This window comes from Stegastes partitus, unplaced genomic scaffold, assembly GCF_000690725.1.
Source record: "Stegastes partitus isolate 25-593 unplaced genomic scaffold, Stegastes_partitus-1.0.2 Scaffold154, whole genome shotgun sequence".
NCBI classification, from domain to species: Eukaryota; Metazoa; Chordata; class Actinopteri; family Pomacentridae; genus Stegastes; species Stegastes partitus.
This window is the reverse complement of record NW_007577885.1, coordinates 404,909-420,680: the sequence shown is the minus strand read 5'-3', so window position 1 is coordinate 420,680 and position 15,772 is coordinate 404,909. Positions and strand designations below refer to the sequence as shown.

At 39.2% G+C, this 15,772-nt stretch overlaps 1 protein-coding gene across 4 annotated transcripts in view; it reads left to right on the top strand.

Moving 5' to 3' along the window:
• The first annotated feature begins 1,440 nt into the window (after window positions 1–1,440).
• exoc6 (exocyst complex component 6) overlaps window positions 1,441–15,772 on the top strand; it is a 51,704-nt gene continuing 37,372 nt past the window's right edge. For 2 of the 4 annotated variants that reach the window (XM_008279314.1, XM_008279313.1), the window contains exon 1: window positions 2,286–2,384. In XM_008279314.1, the coding sequence (XP_008277536.1) occupies window positions 2,287–2,384 (98 nt within the window). In that variant the 5' untranslated portion in view covers window position 2,286. Of the gene's footprint in view, window positions 1,524–2,285; window positions 2,385–15,772 lie in introns of those variants that run through there. The other 2 variants (XM_008279316.1, XM_008279315.1) reach the window with 2 other exon arrangements.

Sequence of the window (15,772 nt, the reverse complement as noted above, 5' to 3'; positions counted from 1 at the left end):
GTATTTTGATGTGATATTGAGTGGCTGTTTTTTTCTTCATGTCTATGTTGGGGTTTTTTTTTACAATCACTTTTTTTATTTTTTTATGATGTCAGTACTTTCTTTAATGTTCTCTGTTTATAGTTACAAGTCTCTGTCTCTGCTTTGTGATAGAGCGGAGGAGTTTAAAAAGATGGGCAGGTAGAGTCCTTGAAAGAGAGAGCCACTGGGATGATGCTACAGTTTATTGTGGGACTATCGTACATCCATCCATCCATTATCTATACATTGCTTAATCCTCACTAGGGTCACGGGGAGGAGGCATTTATTGTTGTTTTGTTGCACCAACCCACCACAACAAATTCCTTGTATTGTGTGAACTATGCCTGGCAATAAATCTGTTTCTGATTCTGATCAGTCTTCAATGTATTCTAATGTACTTGGTTTATTTGCATATTTACTGATAATAAAGTGTGTTATTTGTTACGTTGACAAATATTGAAACTTACCTCAGGGTGTCACTGGTTATCATGATTATTGACAATATAAGTTGTTTGTTAATGACAGTAATGTGTTTTATTTCCTTGTTAAAGAAGTAGAATATATCCTGCGCTGCCTCCTTGTTGACAAAGCATCTGGGTTTATGACCACACCCTCCCTGACACCCGAGGGCCAGGAGGGGCGACATTTTCAGACACTGTTTACTTTCATTTTCAGTCATTTTGGTGTTTATTTTGTGTACACTCCAAAAATAGTTGTTCAAGTTTAGGAACCAAAGCTACTTTGGTTAGATTTAGGGAAAGATCTTGGTTTGGGTTTCAATACGGCTGTGCAAGTGCTACACGTGTGTTGTTCGTTTAGTTGTTTTCTATGTTGCTAGAGTAATAAGTCTCATCCAAACAACAGCCCCTGAAAAACGCAACCATCTCATCATTGTATCTCATCACCGTTATTTGTGAGGCTGAGCTGCTGAAGACTATCAGCAGATTTCTTGAGTAGCTCAGTTAAAACTCGTGACATAGAAAAATCTAAATCAATGTCAAAGCATAAATGATTGTCTTAGCATCGTATCATTGCTTAGACAAGTGACCCTGCAGTGTGCTTTTAAGTTGAATTAACTCCCCCCGTTTCCCCTCGAGCAGATTCAGTGTTGCCATGGGTGAATAAAGCCAACAGGCCAGGATTCTTCAAACTTCTTTCGGGTCTACAGTAAGGGCAGTAACTAAAATGTGTTTTGTTGGCTTCAAAGTCCAGTGAATCACAAGGTCTCTTTTTCCTGTTGCACCCACTTTTTCTGCTGACCATAGCAGGTGGCCTGGAATTCAGCGCAGACACAGTCACACAGTTATTTATGCCCCTCTCTCTCACATATGCAGATATTTAGTCTTCATACCTCAGAGAGAAATGGCAAGTAACAGGGTGCATGCTGCTTTACCTCATCCTCCTCGTCAAAGCGAAGAAGAACACAAAGAGGAAGAGAAGACTTTTGAGAATATTTTTGCAGAGTTAGAATCTGTGGACTTGCCTCTTGGAACGACCTTAAGGTAAAGTCATGCAATATTAAGAACAAAACTGAATCTGTAGTTGATGGCAAACTCATGAACCTAACTTGCACTTGAGTGATTTAAATGCTAGTTGATCTGAATATTAGGATCAAGAGATGCATTTCTCAGAAACTGTGGAAATTTGTGCACACTATTTGAGAAGGAAACCAAATACAATCAAACTTTTAGTGTGATGTACTATTTAAAACACTTGGCTTTTAAATTTTAGGTGGAAAAGATACTGGCTTTATGAATAGCAGCAAGTGCTGATATACTTGTCTATGTATCACTTTTTACATTTCAACTGACTGAGATTGTGGCCTGATGCAAGTGTTATACAATTCATATATATTAAAAACAAAACAAACAAACAAAACACAAACATTTGAATAGCGCACCAGCCAAAAAATAAGGTCGACTTTAGCTGTGTGACTATAAAAATAGAAATGGTTTAAAAGTAGGGTTAGGGTTTTAGTAATGAAGCATTTTATTTTTACGTTGTTGTTATTATCTAAAACATAATAACTAATTTAATTACAGTATCGTTCTGCTAAACTGATGCATGTTTTTCTGTAGTATTTGTGGTAAAGGAATGGGGATGTGCAATTTTGTTGGAAGTGCCAATTCACCATAACGTACAGGATGTGTGGAAACAAAGCTGCTGTCACTGATGTCGGTATAAGTGAAGTGCGCCTCCCACAGGCCAGGCCTCGTACTGAGCTGCACTTCGCTGCAGTGAAGCTGTAATACACACATAACAATCATGGCGGAGAATGAAACCTTGGAGTGTATAACGGAGCACGAGCGGATTTTGCAGGAAATTGAGAGCACCGACACGGCTTGTGTTGGTCCTACTCTTCGGTAAGAATATAGAGCTTCTTAGAAAGCTGTTACCAATTATACTGTCCCTGTGTTTGGTTACGTGTCCTCCATTATCAGACCTTTTGTTTGAGAGCTAGCTTAGCTGTCCTAGCCACCGGCAGGCTAACGTTAGCAGGTTTAGCCAATAGGCTATTTTGTGTTGAAATGAGGAATGGAGCTAGCTGGCTTGTTAGCGAGCTGGCTAACATCGACCACTGTGCGAGTCAGTAGAATACTGCGTTGGTAAAATTCGATTTATGTGAGATTTTCAACATATTGTGTAATGATGGACGACTGGTGACCTGTCAAAATGTAAACATCATTTGTGGGTGTGGCTGTGGGACTTAACATCTTGTTAATGTTATGTAGCTAGTCTTTGCTAACGTTTAATGGGTAACATTTTAGGCTAGGCATTTACCAGAAATGAGAACACCATCGCTTCTGACATTCCGTCGGACCTTGATTGGATGGGTATCTTTTACCCCTGGTGTTGTGGTTGGATCATAGCAGTGAAATTAGGTGCAGAATTCCTCAAGCTAACGCTCTCCATCTCACTGCATTGTTTATATTAGCTAACTAGCTGCCAGGGTAGCTTCTAAGGCCACAATAAATGACATTAGTTTGACAAGCTATTTATAAACTGACTTCAGCCTCAGCTGAATCCCTCCACCTCTAATATATATTTCCGTGCCAAAAAGCCTGCAGGCCGTAGATTTTTGTCGGCATTCATTAGTGATGTTATCACATGGCATTCTTATAACAGCATACCTAGAATGACAGTGACGCCTTTTCCGTGTTGCTTGCTTATACCGGCTTTGATTATAGCTGTTCTACTAAAGTGCATACACCTCCCTTGGGTGCGAACTACTACATGATAAGCTGAAAAGAGGAAATCATAAATGTGTGGTGTGATTGACTGACTAACTTTTCTTTGCACATTGACATCAACTAGTCAGTTACTCAGGCCCAGGAACTATTCAACCTGTTCTGTAAGTTATAAGTACTTTATCTGGATGAGTACCGTTTGACAGAACTCTACTTTGAGCAGCAAGACAGAAATGACATTACATGAACAGGGAATCTTTATTTCTCTTCTGTCATGTCGAACACAACACACTAACTTTCAGTAACTATTCTGCTTATCTAGGCACGTTATGACTGAAAAGTAAAGGAAAATGGTCTGCAGCTGATCATTTTAAATACAAAAAGAGGAATGAAGAGACGGGAGAAGTCAGATGCCTGATGATCAGAGTGCAGGTGCAGGCAGGGAGACAATGACTGAACAGGTGAAAGAAAATGCAATTCATTCAAATACAATGGCTAACACCAGTAGAATGTAATGATTGTTATTCAAAGTCATGATTTTGGCCTCCCACCATTTTATGTGCACAACCGACTGCGGTATTTACATTGTAAATTGCGTTGTAAAAAACACCCTGCTCACACAAAACAGCGCATGTAGATGAGATCATCCGGTTTCATCTTGGACAAATCTGACCTTAGAACACCTTATTTTACTCTTTTCAAAGTAATTTTTGTTCACACACCTGTCTGATAGTAGTACAGCCATATAGCAGCATCTAACACAACCTGCACTGGGAGGTGTAAAACTGAAAAAGTTAGCCCTGCATCAGGAAAAAGTGGATGTAACGAGGGAGGGGTCGATTTGACTGAGAGCTCAAGGACAGTATACACATTATGGTAATGACCTTTCAGCCACGTATTAGCCCTTCCTTATTTTACTCTAAATGGACCATCATTTACGAGATGAACATCAGGCTGTTTTGAAGGGGATGTGAAACTGGTGACTGGGGGCATAAACTCATTAGGAAAATGTTTACTGAGGTAACAGATGTAGGGTGAAGTATGGTCATTTTGTCCTAGGCCCCTTTCAGACATGCACTCTGTTCCGTTAATCTAAAGGCAACTGAATGTGTTGCCTTCATGTCTGAATGCGCACATTGGTCATTGTTTCCATAAAAGTTGTGCCAGCAATCTTACTGGGTTGAACCTAGTAATATTCCGTATCACTTTCAACATGGCACAAATCTGAACTGACCCACCTTAATGGACAGGAACACACAAGCAATACAATACAATACAAAAGACTTTCACCTGGGGCCAATTTAAGGAATATGGAGCAGTTGGATCAACAAATAAATGTACAAATACAATATAAATAATTAAAGGTGCAGGTGGATTGAACATAAATAAGTTTAGTGCCATGTCCACAATGTATGGAATATGCAATTTAACGATGCAAGGGGGGATCATAAGCAGGGAGAGCCGGGGGGTCCAGCGTGGGGAGGCAGCGGTGCGGTGATGGTTGGGAGTTGAGGAACTGGGAATAAAGGTTGTGTTCCTCCTCTGAATACTGCATCCAGGACAGCAGAGCTGATGTCCTGGGGGGAGCAACTTAAACACTGGGAACAGAGCGTGTGAGGGGTCCTGGAGGATCCTGCTCACTGTCCTCAGTGTCTGCTGCTCACACAGGGTGCACAAGTGAGAGTCCAATGATTTTAGAGCAGACCTTGGCGGTGCCCTGCAGGTGGGTCCTGTTTTGCAGACTGATGGAGTGAAACCAGCAGGTTATAGAGAATGTAAATCGATTTTAACTTTAACGATATGAATACATTAGTCGGCAGGCCTCGGGATCAGTCTATATCTACTGTGGAGTGGTCGATGTCCAGTTGTAAAGTTCTGAATCGGCTGATTGGAGCTCTGCTACTAAATATGGTCGTACCAGTCTCACGAGAGTCCTGCTGTGACGTATTATGAGAGTAGTGTTCGCTTAATGTGTTTGCTAGCAACAACAACACAACAGCATGGCCGACAGCACTGGTGTTCCAGTTTAACTGGCAATGCTTATTTATGATTATTTACGCTCCATATGTTCTGTTCAAGGGCTGCAAGGTGGCTCAGTGGTTAGGACTGTTGCCTTGTGGCAAGAAGATCCCAGTTCATGTCCCAGTTAGGACACCCGGGTTCTTTCTGCGTGGAGTTTGCATGTTCTCCCCGTGTAGCTTGGGTTCTCCGGCTACCTCCCACAAGGTCCAAAAGCATGTTGAGGTTAATTGGTGATTCTATATTGTCCATAGGTGTGAATGTGAGTGTGCTTAGTTATCTGTCTCTATGTGTAGCCCTGTGATAGACTGGTGACCTGTCCAGGGTGTCCCCTGCCTTCGCCTTGAGTCGGCTGGGATAGACTCCAGCCCCCCTGCGACCCAAGTGAAGATTAAGCGGTGTATAGATAATGATGGATGGATTGATGATACGTTCACAGATTTGTCCCGACCAGACCTGCATGTGTGTGAAGATAAAGATACTACATTAAGAAGACTTCACAGAAAAACGCAAACATCACTTGTTAATGAAGTCTATGTCCTTGTCAATATCATCTACAGACAGCAAAACGAAACGGGCTGACCAAAATAAAAAACACATATTTTTCAAGCTCGGTAAGAGGATTCAAAACTATGTTGTAAAAATACGGTAAAAGTACGAGTTTGGCATTCTACGCATTGTGCCACTGATCAACTCGATTAGAATCCCTTTTCATTTGTATAGATCTTTTCCATTCTGTCAGGTGTTTAACACCTGGTGATTATTCAGGAAACACACCCAGATAAACTGATGATAGTCACAACTTAACACAGACACGTGCTGCCTGTTTAATATCGACACACAAAACTAAATATTGTCTCACCAAGCAAAACACAATATAGAAGCATGTTGTGTTGTGTGTTAGTCTGTGCATTAAGTGTCAGAGATCCAGAGCAGAACTTGAAACTTAACTCGAGTTTGTTCACCAAAACAAACACAGCAACCTCCCACCACAACAACACGTAGCACAACATTAGTGTGGTTTGATAAAATGCATCAGAATAAACTAAGGCCACGTCAATGTTTCCTCTACATTCATTTAGCAGCGGTGGCCTGCCATTCCCAAACCATGTCATTTGTTTACGCCGCCACGGCTCCCGGAGAGCCTGTCCCCGCCGCTGAAAAAAATCCTACAGGAAACACTGCACGTTGAATGTTTTCAGTTTGCAAAATGTATGGATTGCAACATACTGAAGGGGTTAATGTTAAGATTTTCTCATTTTTAATACAGCAAGTCTGTCTTGTCTGTGTGTATTCAAAAAAAAGAAAAAAGAAACACAATGACATTGTTCTGACCTGATACATTTCTCTTTAATTTTTTTCAATAAACAAATAGATTCAAGCTGTATCGCATTGAATCGCATTGCATCGTAATGTATTAAAATGTATTGTTAGTGAATCGTATCACAACCCATGTATCTTGACTTGTATCGGTTTGCCTCTTAAGGTAGAGATGCACACCCCTATGTATCATATATCACTTTGTGTATTGTCTAATCTTGCATGAACGACAAATATTAAGTGTGTACTGTGGGTCTCTCCAGCATTGTAGGTGTGTCTCTGCGTGAAGGTGTGAGGAGCATGAATGAAAAAGTGACCGATGTCTGGATGACTAGAAAGCCATCACTTTGATAGATGGATGAAGCCAGCAAAGTTCCATATGTAATGTCTGAAAGTGGCTATAGACTTCTATAAAATGTGATTTCTTTTTGGAACCAGATTAAATGCCCCCTATAGCCCGTTACAAGGAGTGCAGATTAAGGGACTTCCAAGTAGGCTTCGTTTTTATACCTGGAGGCGACGTCCAACTTTTATATGGGTTTAGACGAAGATTAACATTAGAGGCTTGTTTGCAAGCTTGGCTGTTTTGGGCCACTGTCTTTGCTTTCTGTGGTTAGATGTTAACATCGCCTTTTGTCATGTTGTCATGTTTCCTGTTTTTGTCAGCACAGGTCGCCTCCATGTGTTGCAGCAGATTGCTCAGTTGGCTATCCAGTTTTACAAATTTGACATATTTTCAAATCACTGAAGTTGTGTTACTGCTCTCCACCACAGTGCCTTTGGTTTGTCTTGTCTACATTTGACTCTCTTTGCAGCGCTTTTCTTACGTGTGGGTTTTTGCTACATGTTGTGCAGTTGAGGACTGAAGCAATTTCTCAACACTTTCATTTATTGCAAATCATCACGTACACACTGCTGTTGTGACGGTGCTTTTCATGATGCTTACCAAGATTCTTTCAGCTCCCAGCTATGTTTCTTTACAGTCCATTGATTGAGTGAAATTTGAAAACTGCTGAAAGTAATAATTTGTTGCAACCCCTATTTTTATATTATTTATTCAGATATTACCTTACACTTGTGCTCTGGCAACTGAGCTACGTCAGGATGAATATTTGCTTAGATGGCACAGCTCATTTGCTTAACAAAATGTCTCCTGACTGGTCACTGCATAGCTCCACAGATGTCTAATGTAAAGTAGGTAGAATAGGAAAGTGGGCATTCCAAATTGGAAAACCACTGGTAGGCTGGAAAAAGTTTTGAAAATAAATTAAATAAAGATAAAGATACTTTCAATCTAATATTGACTAAACGAATAACTCTGGAGGTCAGTTTTGACTAACTGAAAGCTGTATGAATGAGTCAAGATATGAGTCTGTTACAGTAGCATTATGATAACCTCAACTGACCTCCATCAATAACAATGAGAAAATTGCTCAGTAGAATGTTCAATAGATTCAATTCACTCATTCAAGGGAGAGATTTTATGCCTCTGCACCAGCAACAGCTAAGACTGTTGACATTATGTTGGCCATCCATCTTATTCTCGTCAAGGCAACATCTCTTGAACACCTTAAGGGCATTCCTTCAAATTTGGTGCAAACATTAGTTTGTACAGACTCAACAACCAACTGCTTAAATTTTGGTGGTCTGTGGTCAAACCCACTGTGACCTCGCAAAACACATTTTTAACTAACTCAAGAAATCATACGCTGATTGTGACAACACCTACTACAAATATCTAATAGGAATAAATGATTAAGTGATGACATTTTATATCCAAAAGATCAAAAGTCAACTTCATCGGGATGTATTAATGGTCTGGATAAAACCTTTTAATGTCCATTATTCAACCCCATAACTCATGAACAGAAGGAGAGATTGCGATTGTAATTTATATTTGGTGACACCAGTTTTGGGTAAACAGACACATCATTGGTTGGCGGAGGCATACAGCTGCACATTGGTTATTTTAGTGTACCTGCATTAGGAGGAGAAAGGATGCTAAGATTGATAGTCTGTAAATGATTTTCTTTTTCACTGTCTGCTGCAGAGTTTCTTCCCCATCCCCTGCTGACAGTTATATTACGTAATAAAGGATTTCACAATGACAGTGACTGAAGTCCAAATTCCGTGACACACCTCTGAAATGGTTGCTATAAACTAACACCACTAATACATGTAAAAGGTAAAGACTGTTTAAATTTAAATGCTCGATTTTTGTGTGTCTGTATTTCCCTTTAATTAAAAACAATAAAAAAAAATGTTGGTGTCAAAAGTTGCTTTACCAGTTTTGTCATTTTCAAGAGATGGCAAACATTACCTTGAATGAAAATTTGTTCTTTTATATCAACAGTCACGCCAAATAACTAGTACTATTTAGATGACAGCTGAGGCATACGAAGTTGTGAACAGAAGTTTACATACACTTACAATGGCAGTCATTGGTTTCCAATTTTAGAAATGTTCTATGATGGCATGGTTGAAGCACATGCGACACAAAAAACAATCATGCATTCAGATTTTTTCAGAAATTTATTATAAGTCTTCTGGAAATATGACTCCTGGGTCAAACATATGCATGCAGCAATGTTAAGATTTGATCAAGTGTCCCTTGGAAATTTTCTCCTCATTTATGCACTTTTGGTTGCCATACACAAATTTCTGGCAAGCTTCTGGGTGCATCTTTGACCGCTCCTCATAACAGATTAGGTGCAGTTCAATTAAATTTGTTGTTTTTCTGGTAAGCCTTGTGCTTCATTGTTCCATTTACTTTGTGTAAAGCACAAGTTCCACTGACAGCAAAACAGCCCCAGAGAGAAATATGGCCAGCACTATGCTTGATGGTAGGTTTGGCCTCATCTTCAACATCTTTCTGGTCTTTGTTGGCCCTATAGCTCTATTTGGGTTTCATCTTAACACAGAATTTTTTCCAGAGGGCCTTTTATTTGTCATGTAGTCAGCAGCGAACTTTATTCTTGATGTAAATCACACTTGACTGTGGAAACTGACCCCTATGTTCAGCAGTTTCTGTGTCACTGCAGACCTGCTTTTTGGTGATCTTGGTTGACTCTTGACCCTCTTGACCAATTGTCTCTCAGCACAATTAATTTTGGGATCCAAAGCGTCTTTGAAATGTTTCCAAGTGTCTTTCCTGACTTGCTCAAGTCAATGACTTGCTTTTTTAGGTCTGTGCTGACCTGCATAGATTCTCATACTATAGCATTTGTGGCTGAGTCTGATAAGTGTATCAGATGGGCCCTATTTAAATTGACTCAGAGAAGTCAGCAGGTGCAGTTGATCGTAGTCATTCACGAGAAGTTAGGAGGCCATGTTAGCTAGAAAATTTCAATAAGCACAGCTTGCTACATTACCGAAACTGATAACTGAAGTTGCTGTATGTATATTTCCTTATATTTTTAGTGCAGCATTTAGACAAATAATGGCATTTAAAGTGTGCTGCACTTGTATGCACATTAGCAGCTTTCAGCTTCAAACTAGGAGGTGTGCAACACAAATGTTCTATTAAGTAAAAATACATTGTATCAGTTAAAGTGCATCATTTTGAAAATTAACTCCTTGAACTGTGTTATTACCGTGAGGTAACTCTTAGTAGTCCTACATGTTCACCCATCAATAGGATGGACAGCTGATGCATTGTATAAGTTGTGGACAACTGTAGCTTGTGTTTGTTTATAAAGGGCTGGTATGACTTGTTGGCTGAAGTGTGGACGAGGTGAACCTTTGTAACTGGGGTCAATTACTTTCAGCCTTTGTTTACAACCCATGTTGCTGCCAACAGAGTATGCTTGCATATTTGCTGGTATAAGGAGATTGTTAGATTAGATTAGATTTTTTTCATCTTATTGTCAATATTTACCTCTTTATTTATGCCTTTTCCCCAGTTCATGTCACCAGGAACTTCTACTGAGGGGGAATGTGTTTCAGTGATTTCAAATTACAACCAGCTACATAGATGACCAATGCCAGCATGCTTGATCAGATTGGGATGTAGGGTGTTTGAAGGCTGGGTCAACACCTTGGTTTCTGTGCTCTTAAAGCCATTTGTGAGCAGTTTTCATGGTGCACTTTATCATGATGTGGAAGCTGTTGCCGAGTTCCGTTTCCATGGGGTTATGTGCTTAGTCTGTAACAGTGCTCACGTGGGTGGTATGTGCCAAAGTAACGTCCATCCATCCATTCATTATCTATACACCGCTTAATCCTCACTAGGGTCGTGGGGGGGCTGGAGTCTATCCCAGCTGACTTACGGTGAAGGCAATCACCAATTAACCTCAACATGTTTTTTGGACTGTGTTAGAGGAACCCGGAGAACCCAGAGAGAACTAATGCTGCACAGGGAGAACATGCAAACTCCATGCAGAAAGATGTGTCCTTACCGGGACGCAAATCTTGGGGACCTTTTAGCTGCGAGGCAACGGTGAGCCACTGAGCCACCTTGCAGCCCTTAAAGTAGCATCCACAAGAATAAATAGCCAAAGCTGTTACATTGGCAAATGGCTATGGGGCCAATAAGAAAATCATAACAAATGTTCTCAAATTTTCTTGGGGTACCCAGACCTCCCAGATGCTGGATGGGCAACTTAATGAAGAGTTGTAGTAGTTTCAGATTTCTTCTGTTTCACAGTTACTAAGGCCACTGTGCTTGTGGGAACACTCAAAGCTTTAAAATAAATGTATACCCTTGCCCTGATCCATGCCTCGCCTCAGTTTAATCACAGACATCTACAGAGTTCCTTACCTTAGTGTTCATCCTAAAATGCAGTGAATTGTGCGACCATAAGTGCACAGGTGACTTTCTAGATCAGTGGATGTTGTGAAAAAAATTGAGGTCTGCCCATTGTACAGGGGATTTATTTATGTATTTATTTTTGACTTATTAGAAATATGGATGTTTACAATGTATACAAACTATTTTAATCAATCATTACCAAATGTTATGCATTGACTGAGTCATGACATAAACATTTCAGATTTGTGGTGCAATACAATTCAATATGTAAGCTTAGTGAAACTTAAGAACACATGTCGCAGGTTGATACTTCAATGCGTTCATAAACAATTCCAAACTTCTGAAATTTGCTGATTTTGGTTTTTAAAAATTGATTGCCTTGTGTAATTGAAATGGATGTACTGTTTGAAGTTCCTTAAAACTGAAGGGCCACAAAGTCTTTAGATGATCAGACTTACTTTTGGGTCCTCAGCACTTTATATCTAGGCTAAAAAAATATTTTTTAAGAAAATGGAATAAAAGTGTAAAAGCTTAACATATTTAGAGCAGACATCCAATGGAACAAATATGCAGAAGAATTGAGAGATTAAAAAGAAGAATTTTCACTCCAGGCCAAGCCGCTTCACTATTTGAACCCTTAATGAGAACAAAAACAATAGAGTTCTTGCAGCTTCGCTGCTTGGACCCCCTAATTAAAGCAAACAAGATGCATCTGACCACAGTTTGGAGCCACAACAAAGGTTCTGGATAATTTTTGTAAATAAGATATCGGTTATAGGTTTTAACTTAAAGCATTTTCTGAAAACATGTTTTCACTTTGTCCCACTTTGTCACTTTGATTGGCAATTTTTCTCAATTTAAAATCAATAAATTTTTAATCAGTTAATAGTGTATCAGTTAATAGTGTATGCAAAAAGTGACAGGATCTGAACAAGCACTAGAACTAGCAATCAGGATGGCATGTATTGAAACAGATGCTCCTGTAAAATTAGGAGTAGCTGAACATTAGGATTTTTAAGTTTTGTAGCAGGCTGTAGGTGTGAATGTGAGTGTGCTTAGTTGTCTGTCTCTAAGTGTAGCCCTGTGATAGACGGGCGACCTGTCCAGGGTGTCCCCTGCCTTCGCCCTGATTCAGCTAGGATAGGTTCCAGCCCCCCGCGACCCTAGTGAGGATTAAGCGGTGTATAGATGATGGATGGTTGGAAGTTTTGTAGCAAAAGCATTAAATGGGGCATAGTTACTCGCTTATCTATAACAAGTCTGTGTTATCAAAGTTTAGGCGTGGAATTTTGAAGTGACTGTACATGTCCTTCCAATCATTGTCCTTCACATTAAAGCCAGTGTTTGCAGAATCTTGATAAGATTGTTTGGTAGACAGTACATACTGTATCTTTTAGAGGTCTTGAGCATCACACTTTCTTTTGAAATGTATTTCATGGATGGTTCCTCGTTCATTAATTAAAGTATTTTTCAATTTGAATAAAACTGTTCTTTAAACCAGTTCTTTAAGATCAGAATCTAGCTCTGCTCTGGATGTGACTGCTATCACCAGCGTTGATGTCCTGAGTTAGTGTTGTGATCTGTGCTGCGCAATTTCTTCTTCTTTTTAAAATTTTTTTTTAGATATGTTCAATCAAAAACTAGGACCGCTGTTTTGTCTTGGTTTAGTTTAAGTACAATTGAAGTTATGTGTAAACGAATGCTTAAGAGTTCCAGTAGGCACAGATGTACCTTGTTCATTTTAATGAACTGTATAGAATTTCTGAATGTAGCATTTCACCTCAGTGCCACTAGATGGAGTTGTTGCTCCAGATAAAATGAATGGTAATATCAGTCATGCTGGCCATGGGCTTAGAATTTTTTTTTTCAAATTGGTGTCCTCATTTGTCATTTTGTAACTATTCATATATTGAAAGTATATTGAACTTTAAAGGTACCCCACCATTTTTGGATCTTGCATCCTTGATGTTAAATCAGTTCTATTGCTTTGGAATGAGGTATGTAGCCTTCTTTATGCCCTTGAAGTTGTCTTGTCATCCCTACACTGTAGGCTCGTTGGTGAGTTCACTTTCCAGGAGTCACTGTCTGCTCAGACACGCATGTACAATATCTGCTGATATTTATTTTGTGTCCAACACCCTGTATCATTTGATTTTAGTCTCTTAGTTGTGCTTAGGTTTCTTACATTATGCTCCTGCTACCTGCTTTACCTAATAGGTACAGTCACATTCTTTAAACGTTTTTTGGAAATTCTGTAATAGCATATCTACAGTATGCACCAAAACAGGTTACTCCCCTAAGTATCAGTAAAATGTTTACTTTAAAGACTACAGATTTTTAAAAAAAAATGTTTATTTAATGTATGTATGTAACAAACAGGTCAAATACACTTCAAGGACCCCAGAGTACATTCTAAATGGATATATTCTGCAAAACGTTCAGAAGAAATGTATTTTTTCTTATTCTAAATATTTACCTCTTTATTCATGCCTTTTCCCCAATTAATGTCACCAGGAACTTCTACTGAGGGGGAATGTGTTTCAATGATGTCAGTCAACAACTAAAAAAATAAGTGCTTTCTGGAGTGTTATTAGACAACATTCCATAATCTCTGGGTCCATCAGGTACTCCAGACCTATATATTTCATACCACAGTAGTAGTCCTCCTCACTGTAATGTTGTTTAACTTGGATAATGTTGTTTTTAAGCCATTTCCAAAGTTATAACAAAACTAAACAATTAAGTGCTTAAACGGAATACTCCACTAGTTGCATATGTAAGGAAGATTCTAAGCCAGACTAACGTCCATTGTTAAAGGGCGTATAGTACTAATAGTATATATACATAAAATGTTGTATACTCTATGGACACCAAGTCTATTCCCACTTTAAGAGCAACTTGTATATTGGCGGCCCCAGTAAATGAATTCAATTCATTTCAGTTTAATTGTAAAGCACCTATTTACATTCGCATTTCACATTCATGTAAGTTATCTCAGTGCACTTCACATATTAGTAGAGAGAAAACAGACAAACAAAGCACACCAGAACAATAGCACACTGAGAAGGTCAGCAAGCCTTGAAACTGCTGACCAGCATCAGAGAAGGATGAGGAAAAATAATGGCTATCAGCTAGAAATTAATTTTTGGTGTGAGGAGAAGCACAAGAAAACTGAGCATGTGTCTGGTGAGTGACAGTGTTTAATAACGGGCTAGTGTTGTGTTCACATCACACTGCAATACTGTATGCTATCACTTATCAGGATTTAACAGAACGAGTACCGGCTGTCACAATTAGAGGAACTCATGCGCAAGGCTCAGTATGCAACAGTCATATCTTGTGTGGAAAACACTTTGTTGTATGGTACAGAGAAAGAGAGAGCTGACTAATTTAAAAGTTTGCACACATAAAAGAAGACTGCATTGTGCATAGTTCCCGTTTTTGTTGAACTGAATTTCTCTTTTGTCACAGATGCAGCAGTCTGTAGTCTCAACTGTTCACCTGCACAAAACGCACCCAGCAACAAAGCAGCTCTGCCCCTTTTCCTTTTAGGAAATGTGTGGACATCCTCACAGGCTGGAGTTTGCAACATACACAGAGTAATTCACCATGATGAAAAATCATAAAATACAAAGTAGAAATGGCAAAAACCACCCACTAAATCCCAACTGCTTAGATTCACTGCCTACTACGATTGCACAGTATGCTGAGGCAGAAATGACTCCTTTATACAACGTAATATGTTGCATTATGAAACAAAAAGCATATAGAGTACTGCTCCAAATGTCTTCTTTTTCTTCAGAATTTTTGCTCCTATGTCTTTCCTGGCCTGGCTTCAATAAGCACAGATGGCCATGTGTATAGAAGTATGAGTGATTTTGTGCATGCACGTGTGCGTGCATGTTTTGGATAACTCGTATTAACGCTAATGTGCAAATAATTGACCACCTGTCCCTTGCCCATTACCATAGTACTGTTGGTTCTCACTATATTTGCAGTGCGACTGTTCAGCATACTAGTGCACATTTTGTAATTTAATTTTAAAAAGTAAAATTTCATATTTTATATTTATTGCATGTACAATGAAATATCTCAAGCCTTTTTAAATTTTAACTTGGATGGTCATGGCATATAGCTAATGAAAATCTGACATCAAGTGTCTCAAATAATTAGAACATTTCCTCAGAAAAATTAAACAAAGGGTTAACAATACAGGAAAAAAAATCACTATCAATACATGGGGTTCTATGGGGTTTAGGTCAGATGATTGGCTGGCCAATCAAGCACAGTTACATCATAATCAGTAAACATTTGATTTTAGCTGTGGCACTGTGGTCAGGTGTTAAGTCCTGCTGGAAAAGAAATCGGCATCTCCATAAAACTTGTCAGCAGATGGAAGTATGAAATGCTCTTAAATGTGCAAGAAGATGCTGCATTGGCTTTGGACTTGACAAAAGACAGTGGACCAATGTCA